The 22039-nt window shown below is 50.7% G+C and overlaps 2 protein-coding genes across 4 annotated transcripts; one reads left to right on the forward strand and one right to left on the reverse strand.

Moving 5' to 3' along the window:
* Positions 1–4472: 4472 nt before the first annotated feature.
* Positions 4473–5280, forward strand: LOC112915023 (ribonuclease K6-like). Its single transcript, XM_025992324.2, has one exon. It carries the CDS (start codon positions 4494–4496, stop codon positions 4977–4979), a length of 486 nt encoding a protein of 161 aa, XP_025848109.2. The 5' UTR covers positions 4473–4493; the 3' UTR covers positions 4980–5280.
* Positions 5281–16737: 11457 nt separating this feature from the next.
* On the reverse strand, positions 16738–18214 carry RNASE1 (ribonuclease A family member 1, pancreatic). 3 transcript variants are annotated; one of them, XM_025992325.2, is made up of 2 exons: positions 18088–18214; positions 16738–17439 (listed from the first exon to the last, which is right to left on the reverse strand). In XM_025992325.2, the coding sequence occupies exon 2, from the start codon at positions 17409–17411 to the stop codon at positions 16956–16958; it is 456 nt and encodes a 151-aa protein (XP_025848110.2). In that variant the 5' UTR covers positions 17412–17439; positions 18088–18214; the 3' UTR covers positions 16738–16955. The 3 variants fall into 3 exon arrangements, with proteins under 3 accessions (XP_025848110.2, XP_025848111.2, XP_025848112.2); XM_025992326.2 differs by having other exon boundaries at positions 16738–17435; positions 18088–18168; XM_025992327.2 differs by lacking the exon at positions 18088–18214 and adding an exon at positions 17743–17758.
* Positions 18215–22039: the final 3825 nt, after the last annotated feature.

The following is a 22039-nucleotide window of genomic DNA, read 5'->3' on the forward strand; positions in this document are numbered from 1 at the left end:
GTGTCCCGTGACTGGGGCGGCAGCCCATCTCCCAGGTCGGATGGAGCTCGGGGAGCTGCACAGAGGGAAGGCTTGTATGGGCAGAGCTGTGGGGCAAGGACATTACAGCCACAGGAAAGAAGGGTTGTTGGAGGCAAGGCCGCTTTCTTTAGGGGAAGGTCAGGGGCTCCTGGTGCCAATGAGCTCCCCTTCCTCGGGGACTGGAAAGAGCCCGTGTGGCAGATGACTCCTTGGTGCTGAGCAGCCGCGTCCCCACCGCTGGTTGACCCTGCATTTCTGGGGTTGGGGAAAGCACAGTGGGGTGAGGTGTTAAACGCCAGCGCGCGGGCTCTCCTGGCAAATATGACTCTATCTCGCGCTTGTGCTTTCTCTTTCACTTTCCTAAACGTCCATCGCAGACCCAGGAGACACATGCTCTTATTTCCCTTGCGTGGTCTTATTCCAGGGAAGCTGTGTGGGTCCAGGGCTAGACGGCAAGTTGCTCACTGGAGGAATTCGAACCCAAGAGAAGCAGGAGAGAAAGTCACTGTGTAGATGTACGTCAGGGAAGCCAACCTGCCTTGAGGACCTGCAGTAAGAGCAGGAGAGGGGGGCAGCATTGCTGTAGGGTGGGGTTTTTTAAGACCTGTTTATTTTAATTTTATTTATTTATTCAATTAAAGATTTTATTTATTTATTCATGAAAGACACAGAGAGGCAGAGACACAGGCAGAGGGAGAGGCAGGCTGCCAATGGGGAGCCTGATGTGGGACTTGACCCGGGAATGCTGGGATCACGCCCTGAGCCCCAGGCAGAAGCTCAAGCACCCACGGAGCCATCCAGGAATCCCTTATTTTTATTTTAGAGACAGAGAGAGAGAGAGAAGGCACAGGAGGGCAGAGGGAGAGGGAGAGGGAAGTCCACGCTGACTCCCCACTGAGCGCAGAGCCCCACTCAGGACTCGATCTCGCAACCCTGAGTTGGGGCCTGAGCCCACAGAAAGAATTGCTTGGTTTCCTACCTAACTGAGCCCCTGGGGGCTCCCGATTGAGGTTGTCTAACTGGATTCACCCTTCAAGGTCACTGCCGTACACGGTGATATAATCCATGATTACCCGGGATGCGGGGGTGCTGGTGAGAGCAGGACAATCCAGGCTGACACGGTACCGCTGCGCCTGCAGAGGGACAAGCTCAGAGAAGAGGAGAGCTGAGCGCAGCTAAGCAGGTGAGTCAGGAACCAGGACACAGGTGGGAAGAGCATCCAGGGGGAGGAAACAACACTGGCAAAGTGCGAAGGGGAATATATGATTTTCTACTCTAAACGTAAAAGGAAACCAGGTGGCTGCCACAAAGCTGCAAAGACTAAACCCATGTCATTCAATGACATAAATGAACCCCGTTTGTCTGGCTCTTTAATTAATAATGAGGAAATCAGTAAATGCCACAAGCAGTTCCAACGTGATCTTGATTTATGCCCACATGTGCTCTCTGTGGACCAAGGTCACGTGCCTGGCAGTGACCAGGAAACCTCTGAAGCATTGCCCGCTGTGGACCGTGGTGTCTGGAACATGCCGGGCCCGCTGAGGGGTCCCCTCTGTCCCGTCTGCTCCCCCCGGCACATCTGGCAGGAGTTCCCGGCGCTCCATGGGGGCCACGTGTGGTCGCTCTCGTGCATTGTGGGTCTTGCACACTTTTCCCCTCAGCAGGTGTGCAAAGCGGTGGATTCAGGCCTGAGAACAGGGGAGGGTGCCTTCCGCCTGTGGGGAAAGAAGAAGGAGGCCGTGGGACCCAGCACGAGCCCCCGCGGGACAACCCAGGCACCGACCTCCACGGCCCCAGGAGCCCAGGCTGCGGCTCCTCACACACCATCCAAGTGACTGGCACCCTGGGACGCAGGAGCGCCCCAAGCCTCAGGCCCCGAGACTCACTGCTCGGGTCACTCTCGTGTCAGATGCAAGACACACAGAGGCTGCAGCCACCCGAGGACGCAGCGTCCCGGAGGCCTGAATGTGCCAAGTAGGGACCTAGGGACTGGCCTGCTTAGAGACGCTGACCCTGTGGGATCTCGGGGACCAGCCCTGGGCCCAGTTGCTGTTGCAGGCAGCAGGCCCAGCGAGGTGGAGGGGATCCGGCAGCTTGGCGTGCTGAACCTCTGCGGCTGAAGAACGCGGAGAAGTGCCGGCTGCAGGGAGGGCTTGCTCACCTCCCCAGGGGCAGGTCCTAACCCCTCCTGGCCAGGGTGTCCCAACCCAGAGGAGAGCAGCCTCCCTCTCTGCAAAGCCGGGACACCTCTGAGCACACGTCTTCCTGTGTTGCCCCTCATCAAGCACACTGAGCTCCCCCCTGGATGCGGCCCAGGGTTCCTCGGGGGGCCCCCTGTCCCCGACCCAGCAGGGGACGCTCAGCCCTAACCTCCTCCTGGGTCCTTGTCCCCAGGAGGCTCCCGCGTCCCCTCACACTGACCAGAAGGGAATGTGCCCGCTTTCCTCTCCTTGGTCTAGGCTTTGCTTCTCTATGGAGGTTCAGGGACGGCCTAGAGGGAGGAGGCAGAGGCCTTCCCTCCCCTGCGCTTGTGAGACCTGAGATCATGGAAGAGACCTGGACGGGAGGGGGCTGCTCCCTTGGGGTCTTGCGCTCCCTGTCCCGAGCTGTCCTGGGGCAGCAAGACCGGAATTCACCACCTGAAGGAGCACAAAGTGCCAAGTGGCTAAACCCCAGTCCTGAGGACGTGGGCACTGGGGGACACCCAGGGTGGGGACGTGGGCTCTTCACTGGGAATGGGGATCAGCCCCCCGCGGAGCTGAGCACACCCCGGCAGGCCCCAGCCTGCTCCCCACAGACTCTGTTTCCTGGCATCCTTGACAGATTCCCAGGCGATTCTGATGGGAGGCCTGGACTGGGGGGTCCCACTGGGCCCAGGGGGGTCCCACTGGGCTGATGGGGTGCTCCTCTGCAGGCGGCTTGGGGTCCTGGCGACTGTGGACGTGCGGAGGTGGGCACCTGCCCTAACCCGGGTAGCTGTAGAGGAGGAGACGTGAGAGCCAGCCGAGCACACACTCAGTTTTTGTCCTCTGTCCCTGCGCCCAGCGCTCCTCCCTGCGGCCCAGCTCAGTCCTGACCCTGTGATGTGCCTGTTTGTGTGACGGTCCCTGTCGCTCGGTCATGAGCTCCTGAGGCTGGGCAACCCGGGCCGTGGCCCAAGACCCTGAGCAGGGGGGTAACCCGTGCCGGGGGCCCCCACCGCACCCCAGGTCCAGGGCCGTGGCCACCGTGGCATCAAGGTCCCGCGGTGGGTCTGTTGCTGGAGCCTGAGGTCAAGGCCGCAGGCCCTGCAGCTGCAGAAGGGGAAGCAAGGCCCGGCCCGCCCAGGAAGTGCGCGGGTCCCCAGGGTGGGGAGCAGGCTCGACCTTGGAGTCGGGCTGCGCATGGCCTGGGTGACAGCCGGAGCCTCACAGGACACCTGGTAGGAGGGCGACCGCGGCCCGGGTGGGAGGGGACCCGGGGCCCAGGGCAGACGGCAGGAGGACAGGGCCTCGGGAGGGAGGTCGGGCCCAGGGTCAGTCCCTTGGGGGGACAGGACAGGGAGGGGACCAGGGTCTGCGGGGGGCACAGTCCTCCTACCTCCTGTTCCTCCTCCCGCGGGGCTCAGGTGCTCCGGGACCCGGACACTCAAGGCAGCGGGCAGGTGAGGTGACGACCGCCAGCCCGTGACCCCCCGTGACCCCTGGGGAGCCCCGGGAGAGCCCCTGCCTCTGCGGGGGCCTGAGCCCGGGCCCGGGGGAGCTCCACGGTGGGACCCGGTTGGAGGCTAGTGCGCTCTCAGTCCCCTTGGCCCCCACCCCTCAGGTGCTCTCTGACTCGCTGTCTCGCTCGCTCTGAAACCAAGAATAAAAGCTCAGTGTCCACAGACAGATGATGGATAGAGAAGCTGTGGTCTCTGTATACAGTGGGATGTTGCTCAGCCATTAGAAAGGACAAATACCCACCATTTGCTTCGACATCGATGGAACTGGAGGGTATTATGCTGAGTGAACTAAGTCAATCAGAGAAGGACAAACATTATATGGTCTCATTCATTTGGGGAATATAAAAAATAGTGACAGGGAATAAAGGGGAAAGGAGAGAAAATGAGTGGGAAATATCAGAAAGGGAGACAGACCATGGGAGACTCCTAACTCTGGGAAACGAACTAGGGGTGGGGGAAGGGGAGGTTGCCGGGGGGACGGGGTGGCTGGGGGGGGGGCACTTGACGGGATGAGCACTGGGTGTTATGCTATATGTTGGCAAATTGAACCCCAATAAAAAATAAATTTACCAAAAAAAAAGCAACGAAAATAAAAAAAAAAAAACAAGATTAAAAGCATAAAAAAGAATGAAATAAAATAAAGATCAAGAAAGGAGCAAGGAAACCTTAAAGGCACAATAAGCACCTAATGGCTGGGAAGGATCATTTTGTTCCTATCGCTCTGACCACTGTGATTCCCTCATTTTCCTTCCTCCTCCTGCCCAGTTGGATGATGCTGTGTCTCCCGGGGCCATGGCCGCTGCTCCTGCTGCTGCTGGGATCATGGGGGCCGGTGCCTCCAGCTGCTGCTCGGCCTCCAGGCTTCACTGCCGTTCAGTGGTTTCAAACCCAGCACTTAAGAGCGAATCAGGTGCAATGCAGAACTGAAATGCCTCGGATCAATAATCTGCTTCCCAAATGTAAGGGGAGAAACACCTTTCTGGTTGAGTCCTTCCAAAACGTTCTTGCTACCTGTCAACAGCCCAACAGGACCTGTAAGAATGGCCTGGGAAACTGCCACCAGAGCGCAGGGCGGGTGAGCATGACCAACTGCCTTCTCATTGGGAGCCAGCCCCAGTGCAGCTACCGTACTACGTACCAGAACCAGTTCTACATTGTTGCCTGTAACGACTCGCAGCCAGGCTACCCTCCCAATCTTCTGCTTCCCATCCACTTAGACGACACCGTCCCGCTGGGTCCTACACACTTCGGTTAAGACCAAGGTGGCCATCGCGGTCCCTCCCCCTGGGCCAGGCTCTCTCATGATGTCTCTGCTTTCTCTTTCCTTTGTTGATTCCCATGGTTCCCATAGAAGAAATAAGTAAAGGGCCAAGATGTGAGACGAGAGTAAGGGACAGCAGACACTGGATGCTTTTCAGATTGGGAGCTCTGTGTGATTGGAAGGAAGGCAATAGGGCAGAGGGCTAAGAACGGCCCAGGCCCCATGGTTTTCCTCTTGCAACTTTGGCCAAGCTTCCTTGCACCTGTTCACAGCAATAAAATCACTTTCTCCTGCATTCTAAGGACTGTGAGTATGTGTGTTCGGGGTCCCTTTCCTGTGACTGCCAGCTTGGAGCCACCTAGGTTGCCTTTGCCAACATCCTCAGGAGAACCATTTGGGCCTCAGTTCACCTTCGTTACTCAGGGACCCAGGGCCTCTGCCACTTGTCTCAGCCTGTGTCCCTGGGACTTTGGAGAAGACAGTTCTCCATCCCTCCCACTCTGCCCAGGGCTTTGACATACTTCCCTTGAACCCATGGCCTATGTTTACGGGAAGGTGCCACAGGCACCTCCGTGGTACTTTCACACACAGGCTCTAACGCTGACAATGATACATCTTACATCCTTAGTATTGGCTTCCATATGTGATCAACTAATGTTTTAAATATAAATAAATAAGGGATCCCTGGGGCGGACGGGGGGCAGGTGGCTTAGCAGTTTAGCACCTGTCTTTGGCCCAGGGCGTGATCCTGGAGTCCCGGGATCGAGTCCCACGTCGGGCTCCAGGCATGGAGCCTGCTTCTCTCTCTGCCTCTCTCTCTCTCTTTGTGTCTCTCATGAATAAATAAATAAAACCTTTTTAAATAAATAAATAATGTCTTCAATAAATATAATGTTCCCATGAAAGTTCTAAGAAAAAAAAATTCTAATAAAAAGATACATAAGAACTACGTTACAGAAAGGAAAATAACTCTTCTCTATTATGATAAATCCCCCTTCTTTGTAAATGGGAATTTATACTCTCCTTCAGAGCTTCTCTTTTGTCTTCAGTTTCTCAAAATAATCTTTGTGTCAGAGAGCCATCTTTTAGGGTGCTCCCTTCTGGTCTCCTACAGGAAAGAGGCTGGTTAGCCTGAATCTCATGAGCGTCACTTGGCCCAGGGAAGAGGATTCGAAACTTGGGTGGATAACCCCACGGATATTGCACACAAGAAAGAGAAAGACAGTTCCTGAAAGGAAATGAATGTGCAACTATCCACATGGGGGAAAGTAGATGTGGGAAAACCCAAGCAGCAACACCAAGCTATTATACTGATTGTGCTTAAATCCATTTTCTTCCTAAATGGTTTTAAACACCATCTTTTAACATTTTACTAAAAGGAATTTTTATATACTGTTATATGTTCTATAATGGGGAGGGGGTTGTTTTTGTTTGAGATAGAGAGAGAGAGAAGGAACAGGAGGGCAGAGGGAGAGGGAGAGGGAAGCCCAAGCTGACTCCCCACTGAGCGCAGAGCCCCACTTCAGGACTGGATCTTACAACCTGAGTCAGGGCCTGAGCCCACAGAAAGAATTGCTTGGTTGCTTAACTGACTGAACCCCCGGGGGCTGCCGATCTGAGGTTGTCTAACTGGATTCACCCTTCAAGTACACTTCAGTACACGGTAATATAATTTCATGATTATAGTGGAATGCAGGAGGTGCTGGTGGGAGCTGGACAATCCAGGCTGACACGGTACAGCTGTGCCTGCAGAGGGACAAGCTCAGAGGAGAGGAGAGCTGAGCGCAGCTGAGCAGGTGAGTCAGGAACCAGGAGACAAGGTGGGAAGAGCATCCAGGGAGAGGAAACAACACCAGTAAAGTGTGAAGGGTTAAAATATAATTTTATCTAAAAGTAAAACAGGTGGCTGGCTGGCTACAGGAAGGCAATAGGGCAGAGGGCTAAGAACGGCCCAGGCCCCATGGTTTTCCTCTTGCAACTTCGGCCAAGCTTCCTTGCACCTGTTCACAGCAATAAAATCACTTTCTCTTGCATTCTAAGGACTGTGAGTATGTGTGTTCGGGGTCCCTTTCCCGTGATTGCCAGCTTGGAGCCACCTAGGTTGCCTTTGCCAACATCCTCAGGAGAACCATTTGGGCCTCAGTTCACCTTCGTTACTCAGGGACCCAGGGCCTCTGCCACTTGTCTCAGCCTGTGTCCCTGGGACTTTGGAGAAGACAGTTCTCCATCCCTCCCACTCTGCCCAGGGCTTTGACATACTTCCCTTGAACCCATGGCCTATGTTTATGGAAAGGTGCCACAGGCACCTCCGTGGTACTTTCACACACAGGCTCTAACGCTGACAATGATACATCTTACATCCTTAGTATTGGCTTCCATATGTGATCAACTAATAAGGATAGCAATCCATTGTAGCCTTAGAGTCATTTCTCCCATGGTCTATTGGATTACATGAAGAGAAAGCATAGATGAAGAAAAGAAAAAGCATTGGGATCTAAGAACATTCTTGCTTTGGCCAAATACTGAAATATTACAGAAGTTATGGTGTTGGGACCAGGTAGTGAATTTAGATATTGAAGGACTGGGATGAAAAATTAGGCTAGGGATACCTGGGTGGCTCAGTCAGTTAAGCATCTGCTTTAAGCTCAGGTCATGATCTCAGGATCCTGGGATCGAACCCCTTCTGGCTCCCTGATCATGGGGAGTCTGTTCTTCCTTCTTCCCCTCTCTCCTGCTCTTGTTCTCTCTCAAATAAATAAATAACATCATTTTTTTAAAAAAAGAATTTGATTGGGGTTAAGCATTTAGGTCCTAGGCACAGGAGAGGAAAAGTAATTTTTACATGTACCATTCTAGGTTCTTTTTTTTTTTTAAGATTGTATTTATTAATTCATGAGAGACAGAGAGAGAGAGAGAGGCAGAGACACAGGCAGAGGGAGAAGCAGGCTCCATGCTGGAGCTGATGTGGGACTCAATCCGGGACTCCAGGATCATGCCCTGGGCCGAAGGTGGACACTAAACTGCTGAGCCACCCAGGGATCCCCACCTTTCTAGGTTCTTGGCTAAGAGTCAGTCCCCGCATCATAAAAAGGCAGTTAATAGAACAAAAACTCTTTTAATATGCCATAAATACAGGAGCCTTACAAAAATATGAGACTAAGTAGCAGCTAGCCAACTGAGGCTTATGGACCATCCTGAGCTAAGGAAAGGCTAGGGGTCTAGGGAGACAATTCAGAAGAAGTTGCGAAGAGAAAAGGATTGGTAAACAACTTTGCTTTGCCAGGCACATGAGTCTCTCAGATGAGACAGTGATCCATTGGGACACCTGGGTGGCTCAATGGTTGAGCATCTGCCTTGACTCAGGGTGTGATCCTGAGGTCCTGGGATCGAGTCCTGCATCAAGCTCCCCACAGGGAGCCTGCTTCTCCCTCTGCCTGTGTTTCTGCCTCTATGTATTTTTCATGAAAAAAAAAAACTTAAAAAAAAGTAAGTGTGTAATTACCATCAGTATTGAACAATTGGATATTTTGATTTCCTATTACTTAATTTTGAATTTTGAACTCAAAATGGATGAAAGACATGCATACCAAATTCCTACAGGAGAACACAGGCAGCAACCTCTTTGACCTCCCCCGCAGCAAGGTCTTGCTAGAGCAGTCTTCAAAGGCAAGGGAAACAAAGGCAAAAATGAACTCTGGGACTTCATCAAGATAAAAAAGTTTTGCACAGCAGAGGAAACAGTCGACAAATCTAAGAGACAAAGGACAGAATGCAAAAAGATATTTGCAAATGACATATCAGATAAAGGGCTAGTATCCAAGATCTATAAAGAACTCATCAAATCCAATACCCAAAGAACAAGTTATTTAGTCAAGAAATGGGCAAGAGACATGAACAGACATTTCTCCAAAGAAGACATAGAAATGACCTATAGTTACATGAAAAAATACTCAACATCACTCCGTATCAGGGAAATACAAATCAAAACCACAACGATATACCATCTCACATGACAGGAAACAACACATTTTGGTGAGGATGGGGAGAAAGGGGAACCCTTTTACACTGCTAGGGGGAATGCAAGCTGGGGCAGCCACTCTAAAAAACAGTATGGAGATTCCCCAAAAAGTTAAAAATAGAGCTATCCTATGACTCAGCAATTGTACTACTAGGCATTTAATCCAAAGATACAAACGTGGTGATCCAAAGGGGGCACCCGCACCCTAATATTTATAGCAACAATGTCCACAAGAGCCATACACACACACACACACACACACACACACACACACAGTGGAATACTACTCAGCCATTAAAAATGAAATCATTGCTATTTGCAATGACTTGAATCAAACTAGAGAGTAAGAGGAAAGAAATGATGGTTTTACATCTCCCATTATCTAGGGTGGCTAAAGAAATTTCAGGAGTGCATGGATGCTCTAAAAACTACAAGTTTTGGACATCACACTATTGAACCTAAGCAAAATATCGAGGCTTGCCATAGAGTGGACATACCATTCCTAAAAGCCCAAGAGAGGAAAGCAGAAGTTTGGAAAAGTGTATATTTCCTGTGAGAAAAATAAATTTTCCTCCTACTCCTGAGTGATTTAATCAGTGAACTTTCCAGGATAGGAAGTCAACAGAACCAAGGGAACTACGTATCCAATTATGTCATCCTTTTTGATCTTATTTTCTCATCACTTTTGACCTCTAAGTCTCTCTAGACTTACTACCTTGATGCCATATCCATAATTCCTTACTACCTTCCTTTTTTAAAAAGATTTATTTATTTATTTGAAATAGAGAAAGAACACCTGCAAGCAGGGGGAGGGACAGAGGAGGAGAGAGATTCCCAAGTATGCTTCACGCTGAGCATGGATCCTGGAGCAGGCCTGGATCCCAGGACCCTGAGATCATGACCTGAGCTGAAATCAAGAGTTGGATGCTTAACCGACTAAGCCACCCAGGCACGCCCCACCCCTACTTTCCTTCTTCTCACTTCCTTTGCTTTCACTGCCTGCCCTGTTCCAACCTCAAAGTTCCCACTTACTCACTCTCTGGTTGAGAGCAAATCCAGCTGGTGAGTCCAGTACTAAGAAGCATAGGTATCTCCACTGGTGCAGAGTTGCCTCTGTGGAAAGAACAGTCAGGGGATCAAAAAGAATGAAATCTTGCCATTTGCAACATCGTGAATGGAACTAGAGGGTATTATGCTAAGTGAAATAAGTCAGTCAGAAGAGGCAAAAACCATACGATTTCACCCATATGTGGAATTTAAGGAACAAAACAGATGAACATAGGGGAAGGGAAGGAAAAATAAAATAAGAGGAAAACAGGGAGGGAGGCAAACCATTAGAAACTCTTAACATAGGAAACAAACTGAGGGTTGATAGAGGGAGAGGGGTGGGGAGATGGGATAACTGAGTGATGGGTATTAAGGAGGGCGCTTGATTTAATGAGCAGAAGGTGTTATATGCAACTGAAGAATCACTAAATTCTACAAGAAATAATAATATGCTCTATGTTAACTAAATTGAATTTAAATAAAATTTAAAAAGAGTGGGCAAGGGAAGAGAGACTTAGGGTTTAGAAATTTGGGGAAGGGAGTTGCATGGGTTTTTTTGAATGTTCAGTCACCATTTGTTGGAAAAAAATGTCTTTTCTGTCTAGAATCACTTTGCACCATTGTCAAAAAACATTTGATCAGGAACACCTGGGTGGCTCAGTCAGTTAAGTATCTGCCTTATGCTCAGGTCATGATCCCAAGGTCCTGGGATCAAGCCCCACATTGGGCTCGTTGCTCAGCAGGGAGCCTGCTTCTCCCTCCCTCTGCCACTCCCCGTGCTTGGGCTCTCTCTCTCTCTCTCTGACAGATAAATAAATAAAAACTTTAAAAAAACTATTTGATTATATTTGTCTGGGTCTGTTTCTGGGTTACTGAGGTTGTCCTATTGATCCCTGTGTCTATTCTTCTACCAATTCACGCAAAAATATGTACACAGATGTTTCAAGCAGCTGTCTTCATAATCACCCTAAATGGAATCAACTCAAATGTCCTCCAATGGGTGAATGGACAAAAAAGCTATGAAACATCCATGCACTTGAACACTACTGAGCAATAAAAAGGAATAATCCACACAACAACTTGGATGAATTTCAAAGGCATTATGTGAGTAAAAGAAGGCGGTCTTGGTGAATGGATAAAGAAGATGCGGTCTCTATATACAATGGAAGATTATTCAGCCATGAGAAAAGACAAACACCCACCATTTGCTTCCACATGGATGCAACTGGAGGGTATTATGCTGAGTGAAGTCAGTCAATCGGAGAAGGACAAACATTATATGGTCTTACTCATATGGGGAATATAAGAAATAGTGAAAGGGATTAAAGGGGAAAGAAGGGGAACTGAGTGGGAAATATCAGTGAAGGAGACAAAGCATGAGGGACTCCTAATTCTGGGAAACGAACAAGGGGTAGTGGAAGGGGAGGTGGGTGGGGGGTTGGGGTGACTGGGTGATGGGCACTGAGGGGGGCACTGGATGGGATGAGCACTGGGTGTTATATGTTGGCAAATCGAACTCCAATAAAAAAAATATACAAAAAAAAAAAAAGAAGGCAGTCTTGGTAAGTTACATACTGTGTAATTCTATTCGTACAATCTTTTGAAAAGACATAACAATAGTGACAGAGAATAGGCCAATTGTTCTTAGGTGTGGAGGGAGTGGGGGAAAGTGTATGACTATATAAGATTATTAGCACAAGGGGAAATGGGGATGATAGAACTGTTCTGTGTCCTGGTTGGGATAATGTTTGTACAGTTCTGTCAGTGAGTCTCTTGCTCAACTATAGAACCCAACGGTTATTTCTTATTGCACTTTCTTGAGCCATTGATAATGACCAGAACATTCCAACCTCCAGACCAGAAAAGCCCTGAAATCAACAGAATGACTAGAAAACCATCCCACACATCCCGTTCCTTCCCGAAGATCATGGGCTGAACACATGCCCATCCCAGCCATGATCCTTGCCTGCTCTCTTGCAGGTACCATTCCCTGCCCTGAATCTCCTCCTATAAAACTCTAAGTGTCCATCTTGCAAGCAGAGAGATTGGTTGTTAAGGCCTGAGCTGGCCACCTCCCCCAGCTGCTGGCCCTGGAAATAAATTTCCCCCTTTCTCTTTCCCAAACTCATCTCTTGAGTTATTAGTGTCTCTTGTGATGAGTTTATCTGAGTTTGTTTGGCAACAGTGTTAGCATATCCAGCCGAGAGCTATGCTGAAGATTTGTCCAGCCACCCCTTGAGGTTCCTGGGATGGAACAGTTGACCTCTGTAGGGCCAGGGCTCCCTGTGCATTTCCTGAGTTAAAGGCTGTGATAAATCATCCAGTAACAATTCTACACCTGTGTTAAAATTCAGAGACTCATATATGGAAAAGATAAATTTTCCTGTCTGATCATTTTTAAAAATTAAAAAAAAAAAGAACAAAAATTTGCAGGCAAAGCATAAAAACACACACTCAAGGAATGAAGACTTGGTTTTCTTCATTCTGTTCTTGGTTTTATGCCTCAATTTCTCTACCTTGAAGGTGAAGGGCTTAGAGCCAGATCACAAATGGCCCTCCTTGCCCTGAAGCTCCTTAATTTCACAGGTCTATAAACATGACCACATGTGTGACTAGTCATGTCCACCTACAGATTTTGTCACTATGTTACAACAGCCCAAGCCCCCATTATCGGACAGCCCTCCTCCTAAATAATTGTTCAGCAGTGTTTATGGAAAGGAAGGGAGAGCTTGAGGGAGGTAGGGAAGAGAAGCTGCCAAACAGGCTGGCCTAAAGCAGGGCCCAGCTCTCAACCTCTCTTTTTTATAAAGGCTTTATTTTTAAGTAATCTCTACACCCAATATGGGACTTGAACTTAGAATCCCCGAGATCAAGAGTCTCATGCTCTATGAACTGAGCCAGCCAAGTACCCCTCAGGCTATATTAGGCATGTTTCGAAGATACTCAGAAAATTCCAGGTCCTGCTCTTGTCTCCTGCCCTAATCTTGCCTCTGCATTAGTCTCTCCCCTCTGTGGCAACAGAGCCAGACTGAAATATCCAAGGGTTGTCAAGGATACCTAACAAGCCCTGGCAGAGGCTAGCTGCCAGCATGGACTCTCGGAGGTTGTCTAAAGCTGCCTGAGAGAGAAATCTGCACTAGGAGGTGCCGAAGTCGGCTAGACCTCTAAGGTGGCTTCGTGTTGAGAGAAGAGCTCTGAACTAAACCAGATCTCAATGAGGCGACCATTCTGGAGATGCCTACTCACACACATGCCAGCTCTGCTAGAAAGAGAATGGATGCTCGTCTAGAAAGTCATCAGCGTAAGGGGACTTTGAACAAACCCATCCCTTTGGTTTTATAGATTAGAAAACTGTAGTCCTGAGAGAGCTATAGACCTGCCTCAAGGCACAGGGAGCTGATAGTGGGGCTGGGGCTAAATGAGGTGCCCTGGCCCAATCACCCACCCGGCTGCACATTCATGGAGGGTGGAAAAGGAAGGAAACTGGTCCTGGGCATAGGCCCTGCCCAGACTTGTAGCAAGAAGAAAGTAGAGAACGACAGCAGTCATGAGCTTTAAAGTATTGTCACCAAACCCATTGGGCGAACACACCCAGTGGTACCCTGTCCCTTCAGAGGAACAACTCCTTCTTTATTGTTAATTAAGACAGTAAGAAAAAAAAAAAAGACAGTAAGAGAGTGAGAAGGGAGATGAACTTGGAGGGAAGAGGCCAAGAGGGCATCTTGCCATCCACGTATGTATCGCAGCCAGGAAGTGGCCCAAAGGACACGCGAATTTGCTGAATGATTTGCAGAGGGATTGTGCACCTTGTCCCCTAGTGACATTCGGCAGAGTTTGGAGATGCTTCCAGACGCACCACGTCTGGCCTTGGGGAGGCGCGTTGTCACAGGCGCCCTCGGCGGGACCCTCCATCGTGGATTGGGAGCCCTGCAGGTGAAGGGCCGCCGTCCCGCGTTTCTGAGCGTGTCCCAACACTGGCCGAGGGGGCAGGCGCAGCTCCCTGGGCCCCGCTCCCCGGTGAGGGCTGAGTCAGGCGCTGGGAGCACCCTCTGGTCAGCCAAGAGCTCCGGGTGCACCTGTGGGTGAGCAGCGTTGGAAAGACAAAGCCTCGTGATTCGCAGGTCTGCGCCTTGGGGGGCTCCTCTGGGCCTGGAGGGCTGGTCCAGTTTGACGGGCGCAGCTCGGCCCAACGTTGGCCACAGGAATGAAGGGAAGTTTCGGGCCGGGAAAGAAGGAGAGGAGCCGCTGGAGACGCTGTCACTCAAGGGAACGCTTGAAGCTGTGGGAGTGAGGAGAAGCTGGACCCGGAGATGTGCTTGCCTGGGCACGGGAACCCCGAGTTCCTGAAGCTTGTTTGATCTGAAGAATTTTCTGGAAATGGGCACTATCCTTGAAAGAATCACTGACTACGGCCTTTTGTGCCTGCAAGCAGCTACTCCCCTCACTGCGTCAGCACCTTAAGTTTGAAATCAGTCGGCCAGATCGGCCTCCTGGAAAGGGTTAGTACTCCTTGGTTGGTGGGATGGCGAGTCTCCCCACTGAACGGAGCTCCATTGCCTCCCCACGCTATTTGAGATGTTTCTCTCCTTGATGGTGCCTGAGCCTCTCCAGGCAGGACTCTGGCTTTCCTTGCCCAGGGTCCTCGCAGTCAGAGCACTGCCCCCCTCGCCCGGGCTGCCTGGCTGGGCCACTGTGGACCAGTCCTCACCTAGCGCTGTGTTCCCAGATGGACGCCCCAGCAGGCCCCGGCCCCAGCCCCGGCGTGGGGGAGGTTGGAAGCCAGAGCTGGCGGATGTGTGGATACAGAAGCAGCGAAACCCCAAATGGGTGTCCTTAAGAATGCCAGGAAAGCACCAGCAAGAGGGGAGTGAGGAGCGCTGGGATGGGGAACAAGGCTGAGATGAACCTAAGACAAATTCTGGCTCAAGGAATCTATCTAGAAACCCCACATTTCCTTCTCCATCCTCACTGCCAGTAAGAGTGAGATCCCCCCACAGAAACGCAGGGGTGTCTGGTCCCTCTCACCCCCAGCCCTTCTCCTTCCCACAGAAGCAAAAGGGTTGCCTTACTTAGGGGAAACACCGTCCCTTCCAACACTTATGGATGTTCTTCATAAAGACAATGACACGACTGGTCAGATGGATGGAAATAGGGCCTCTCTCTGGTTCCATGAGCCACATGCAAGCGTGAACAGGGGGTCAAACGAAGTGGTTAAGTGGTGACACAAGCTGAGTCTCTAGCCTTTCCAACGGCTGCACAGAAGCAGGCCCCAAGCCAAGCAAGTGCCCTGGAAGCCTGAGAGGGAGCCTCCGCTAGCTGGGCGGGCGGTGGGGGGGGGGGGGGGGGGGGAGGGGGGGTGAGCCACAGCTCCGTCCACAGCGCGCAGGGCTGTTTTGTTTGTTTTTGAATTTTTATTGCTGTTGTTTGAAGATTCTATTTATTTATTCACGAGAGACACAGAGAGAGGCACAGAGAGGCAGAGACCCCAGGGGAGCCTGATGCGGGACTCAGTCCCGGGCCCCCGGCATCACGGTCTGAGCCGAAGGTGGATGCTCAGCCACGAAGCTACCCAGGTGCCTCTGCTGTCATTTTTAAGTGGGCTCCGTGGATCCTAACATAGGGCTTGAACTCATGACCGTGAGATCCTGAGATCGAGACCTGAGCTGAAATCAAGAGGCAGACCTCCGGCACCCCCGCTGTAGCCCCCAGGAGAAGGGAGCCTGCAGAATTTTCTCCCTGTCTCCACTCTGGTAGCAGAACAATGGCTGGAAGCTGGGAGCCCCGGGATCTAGTCCCGGCTGTGGCCCTAAGCAGCAGGGCCCTGAGCAAGTCACTTAGCCTTTCTGAGACTCAGGCTGTTGCTCCTTAACAGTGAGCATTACATCAGGCCCGCGATGGCAAAGGGCACACGTGTCTGTCCATCCAAGCTGCCTTCCAGAGATGCACATTGCTTATTAGGGGCACCTGGGGAGGTTCAGGGGTTAAGTGTTCACCCTGGGGTGTGACCCCGGGGTCCCGGGATTGAGTCCCGCCTTGGGCTCCCCACAGGGAGCCTGCTTCTCCCTCCGCCTGGGTCTCTGCCTCTCTCTCTCTGTGTCTCTCAGGAATAAACAAACAAATAAAATCTTTATTAAAAAAAAAAAAAGGAATTTTTCCTACAGCATTCTAGGCGGACCCTTTCGAATGGAGTTGATACAAAAGCCAAAATCTACTTTTTCTCCTTCAACGGAATTATCTCTACAGTCCCCTCTGGCTCCTAAATTGAAGGTTTTGACTTTCCAGCTAAGACATGGCGATTCTTCTGATTAGTAATAGCTCACCCCAAAAAGGGAAAATGACAATTTAGGATCTTGGTTTCCCACATCCCTCCCCGCACCCAGGGGGCGGCGCAGGGTCTTCCCGAGGCTACCCGCCTTCCAGGCAGAGGTTCTTGGGTCTGCGTTCGGCCGTGCGGCTGCTCACCCAGCACCCGCTCCCAGGCTGTAGCCCGCTTTTATCCCCAGTAGCCTTCGCTTAGCAGCCTGGCCGTTTACAAGGAATGATCTCGGGTGACCAAAGCCAAGGGTCAGAAGAGAAGGCTTCGGATGAGCTGAAGATGCCTCCCAAAGCTACAGCCAGGTTTGCGGCTCCCGCAGGACAGCAATCACACCGGCAGTACCGGGCCGGCGACAGCGTGGGAAACCCAGGTAAGCACAGCTGTACTTTATTCAAAGAAGTGGTGAGGTGGCAAACGTGGGGACCCCGCCCCCCGACCGAGCCAAGCAGCCCTGGGCAGGGCAGCCCGGGTTTGGGAGCGAGCCCCGAGGAGCCCCGGCTGCAGGGATTCCCCAGAGCAGGAAGGCAGGGGAGGGGTAGCAGGTGCCACCGGCGACGGGGCGCCCGCTGCTCTGGCCTCAGGCCGAGAGCTACAGACACGCATCAAAGTGCACCGGCACGTGGGGGTTCCCCTCACAGGCCACGACGATGTACTGCTTCTTCTGCGTGGTCGTGTACACGCACTTGGGGAACTTGGAGCCGTTCTTCAGGCGGCAGTCGGTGATGTTCATCTGGGAGCGGCTCTGGTGACAGTTGGACTGCCCGTTCTTGCAGAGCACATCCTTCTGGGAGCAGACAGCCTGGACGTCTGCCAAAGGCTCGTGCACGAACGTGTTCACGGGCTTGCACCACCCATCCGTCATGTTGCGGCGCTTCATCATCAGGTTGCAGTAGCTGGCGCTGACGACGGCGGGGTGCGAGTCCATGTGCTGCCGCTGGAACTTCATGGCCTTCGACTCCCTGGCCAGAGAAGGCTGCACGCAGGCCAGCCCCAGCAGCGCCAGGACCACTAGTGGCAACAGCACCAAGAACTTCTCCTGAGCCATGGCGGGTTCGCCTTCTGGAAGAGCCTAGCTGGGAAGGGGAGAGAAGGACAAGCGCCGCCTCAGGGGGAGAACCCCAGCTCCCGCCTGTGGCCGCCCCACTCTCAGCCTCCCCCTGGGGCAGCTGGAGAGACACCTCCTCCCGTGCAATTCTCCCGACAAGGACACAGCCACGGGCACCACTCTCCAGGGCGTTGAACTCCCGCTAGCTAAAGAGAGGCGGTCCTCCCCTCTGGGGGTGACCTCCAAAGTGAACTAAAATCCTGCAATCCTGTGTCTGAATACTAGAGATTTTTAAATTTAAAATACGTTTGAAAGATAAATACATTTATACCCAGTGCTCAAGCAGCTCATTAGAAAATCCTTTTGAATAAACCATGAGCTACATTGCATCCCTGAAATGCAATCACATGTCCAGGATCATGACTGACAGAGGCCTGTTGTCCTTTGCCACAAGGGAAACAGCCCCGTGCCTGACACAGGCATCACAAAGGGATGCCACTGTAGCCCCAAGACAGATGCTTGGCTCCCCCAGTGCCCTTGGTTCCCTGTCGCCTGCGTGCTCAGCCCTATATTTGCCTACCCCAGGCTCTCTCAGGCTCTATCCTCCCCCACCCTGGTCCCTCCAATCAACGCAGAAGCAGAAAGAGCCCCTGAGACAACGTCTTTGGCCACTGACCTGAGTCTCTAGCGTGGTCTCTAGGAGAGAGCAGAAGGCCAGTCTCTGCAATCCCTCGATCCCTGGAGAGGGAATCTTATAGAGATTACAAAGGGGCTTGGCTTCCAAGAAAAGATGGGTGGGAGGAGCGTCCTGGTTTCAGTGTAGAGGGAAACAAGGACATTGTGAGAAGGGGACGTTGTAGGGAACCATCCACACCACTCTTTTCAGGACTGCTGGGAAGGGTGAGGCTTGGCCACAGGAACTTTCTATGAACCTCATCTGTTTGCTGGTTCCAAGGAGCAGCGGAGAAAGCCACTAGGGTACTGATGCCTGAACCCCAGCAAAGCCTTTGTAATCTCAGGGGGCGATTTTCACCAAATAGTGCTCGGTGGTTAGCAAAGGACTCATAAACGTGTGACCACCAGAGCAGCGGGGGAGAAAGGAGGTCCTCTTTCTCCCCAGGAGCCCTGGCATGGCTAGAATTCCAACAGCACCTCTTCCAGGGAGAGGGCAGTGAGGCGTCCAGCTGCCCCCACCTGGAAGCCTGCACAGTCCTGGGGCTGTGCCCAGGCGGGGAGGAGAAGACTGTGGCTTGCCCGGTGCTGGCCACTTTAGCACTCCTGGGATGGCAGGTCAACGTGCAGCAGTTCTTGGCCACAGCAACCACTCCTGTAAGGTCAGAGTTGAGGAGAGAGATGAAAGCCAAACCAAACCCCCAATGGATGTCTAGCTGGTTCAGTCGGTAGAGCGTGGGACTCTCAATCTCAGGGTCTCAAGTTTGAGCCCCATGGTGGGTGTGGAAACTACTTAAGAAAAAAAAATCCCTTTTGTTTTTTTTTTAAGATTTTATTTATTCATTTATGAGAAACACAGAGAGAGAGAGAGAGAGGCAGAGACACAGGCAGAGGGAGAAGCAGGCTCCATGCAGGGAGCCTGACGTGGGACTCGATCCCAGGACTCCAGTATCATGCTCTGAGCCAAAGGCAGACGCTCAACCGCTGAGCCACCCAGGTGTCCCCTCCAAAAAAATCCCTTTTGGAGGAAAAATAGAGAACGCCATATTTCTTAGCAGCAGAATTCCCTCTGTAAACCGAGAAAAGGAGGCAAAATTGAAAAAGAACAAAAGTCCTTATTGGGGAATCTCAGAATTGCATTTCCTGGAGCACAGATTCCAGAGTACTCAGAGAAGCGCCCTGCCTCACAGGAAGAGCAGGGGTCCCGGGAGGAAGAGGGCGAGGGGGGCCAACACCTGACCTGAATAAGAGAGGAGAAGGAGAAAACACCATGATTGGCACTAGCAGATTGAGCCATGCTTATTTACACTGTGATCGACTAACCGGTTGGTGTTATCAAACCTCACTCTTCGTGATATGCATTGATTAATTACTCGGTCACCCGAAAGCCCACGCTGACAGTTTTATGATCCAGATGCCAGGTGTCCCGTTGACTTCATAAGAAACTGCTTGTAAAACAATCACCGGGCCTGGCCCAGTTCAAAAGTTCATTAGAAGGGAAAATGGAGCTTCAAGATGGAGTCGGTCATGGCCAGAAATTTTATGCAATTTCATACCTCCTAGAAAGACTTGTTTTTGCTGGGTGACAATTGCAATTCCTCTGGAGTCAGGATGATCAAAATACCCGCCATGCTCTGGATTTAGATCGTCTCAGTCCAAATTCTGATTTTTGCATCTTAAGAGCTGGGCAAGTTACAGAATTGAATTTGTCTCCCTGTTCCTCAGCTACCTCATCCCTGAGATGAGGATGATGATATGCACGTCTTAGATTTATTACGAGGATGAAATAAGGTAAGATGTGCAGAGGGCTTGGAGAGGTCCTTAGCCCCATAAGTGATTGCTCACATCGGGTGGTGTTGAGATCCTCCATGAAGAGTGTCTCGTTCACACTGACCCATCTCCGACTCCCTTTTTATTAGAGGTTAAGTAAAGGGCTTTTGTTTTGCTAAAACCCTGAACTGAGAAAAGTAGGCAGTTTTGAAGCCCTGAGGAGAGGAAGAAAGGGGAAGAGAAGAGAGGGACCTTAGTGGAAAGAACAGAATTGTTTAAAGGGAAGTGTTTTTGTTATGTTGCCACGTTATATCCAAGAAATCTTGAGTAAAGTCAGCATTATTTGCTAACGTGTATGGTTTTGAAAGTAGAAGAGGGGCTAAGGAAGCTGTGGTATGGTGTGAGCTTCTAGTCCCACGTTCTCGTGGTTTGTCCAACACCCTACCGTCCACCCAGGCTTTATCTCTCAGTCCTTTCATAGCACTCACATCATCTGGAGTGCCGTTGGGAGGAAAACTTTTCTTGACGACTTAGGTTCACATCAGAGACCCTGCAAATTCACGGACAAAAGACAGGTTAACAGGAAAATAGACCGTGTCCGTGCATATGCCTATGTAGGAGCACAGAAGAAGTGGCTCCTTGAACAGCTACGGATAAAGGTTTTATATTAACTTAATAGGGGAAAGAAGGGAGGGAAAGGACTCTATAGGAAATAAGTGGGGTCTTGTTTATGTTTTCTTAGGAGAGATAAATGAGTTTTAGGGGAACAAGTGGGGAGTAAGATAGTTTGTGTGAATGTTTGCTTTTGCAGGTGTGAGTGGTGGGTCTTCTTCCAGGCTGTAAAACTCCCCAGTGGGGACACAGGGCAGCTTCACTCTCAGAAGGCTCCGCCTTTGTTCAGATAAGAGAATCTCTGAGGGGCCTGGGTGGCTCTTGATATCAGCTCGGGTCATGAGATGGAGTCCCATGTTGGGCTCCGTGCTGAGTGTGGAGCCTGCTTGGAATTCTCTCTCTCCTTCTCCCTCTGCCTTCTACCCACTAACAATAAATAAATAAATAAATAAATAAATAAATAAATAAATAAATAAAATATTTAAAAAACTTTTTAAAAGACGATATAACACCCCACAAGACAGCTCTTAACCCTTCTGCTGGAAGGGACACATGCCACTTCTATTCCCACTTCACTGACCAGAGAAAGCCTCATGGTCACATATAAGTACGAGGGACAGAGAAATAGGATCCTTCTAGCTGCCTGGAACAAGAGAATTATTTGTGAACAGCTTTAATGGCTGCCATAGAATGACACACAACTAATCTAGAAAGAAGGGAAGAAAGGAGAGGAAATAGAAATGCCAGACAAATGAGACAAGTAGAAAAGGCAAAATAAGATAGTATATATTCACTGAGGAAGATACAAATGAATAATTATACTCTATAAATGGGCTAAATGGGCCAGTTAAAAGACAAGATTGGCAGGGAGGAACATCTAACACTCTTCCTTTCTTTCTCTGTATGTATATGTGTACAGAGAACACACACACTATGTGTATGTTCATATATGCATAACATATCATATATATACGTATGCTATATACATACCTTACAATCTTTAAAGATGTTTGAGAAGGAAATATTTTATTAGATGATGAGATTTTATCATTGAGAGAGCAATCGGGTGTTTGCTGGAGTAGTTTCAGTAAGTTGAAGAGGAAGAGACAAGGAAATGGAGTTAACAAGGAGGCTGACCATGAAGAGAAGGAGCAGGTTTGTGCACTCATGAGATGAAGGGGGCTGGGGAGAAGATGACATGAGGGTGACATGACATGACATGACATGAGGGTGTGCACATCTTGAGGAAAGACCCAGTACAGGAGGACACTGAAACTACAGCGCAGAGATAGAGCGTAGCCCAGGAATGGGGCAGAGGTGGGTAAAGGTACAGGAGACTGTCTTGCCCGCAAGGACGGCGGGAAGGGAGAGGTGGGTACCGGACAGGGAAGAGGATGCCGCTGAGAAGCAGCAAAGTTGACTAAGAATATGAGCAGCAGAAGAACGTCCTTTCCAACAATGGAATTTTCTCCTCTGAGTGGGACTTGTTTGCCTCAAACCTCTGTTTTAAAACAGGGTTCTGGGGGCCCCCAGGTGGCTCAGCGGTTGAGCGTCTGCCTTCGGCTCAGGGCGTG

This window comes from Vulpes vulpes, chromosome 10, assembly GCF_048418805.1.
Source record: "Vulpes vulpes isolate BD-2025 chromosome 10, VulVul3, whole genome shotgun sequence".
Lineage (NCBI taxonomy): Eukaryota > Metazoa > Chordata > Mammalia > Carnivora > Canidae > Vulpes > Vulpes vulpes.

Bases quoted from the DNA above. Each gene is read 5' to 3' on its own strand.
- LOC112915023 (XM_025992324.2), top strand. From the start codon at position 4,494: ATGATGCTGTGTCTCCCGGGGCCATGGCCGCTGCTCCTGCTGCTGCTG.
- RNASE1 (XM_025992325.2), bottom strand. From the start codon at position 17,411: ATGGCTCAGGAGAAGTTCTTGGTGCTGTTGCCACTAGTGGTCCTGGCG.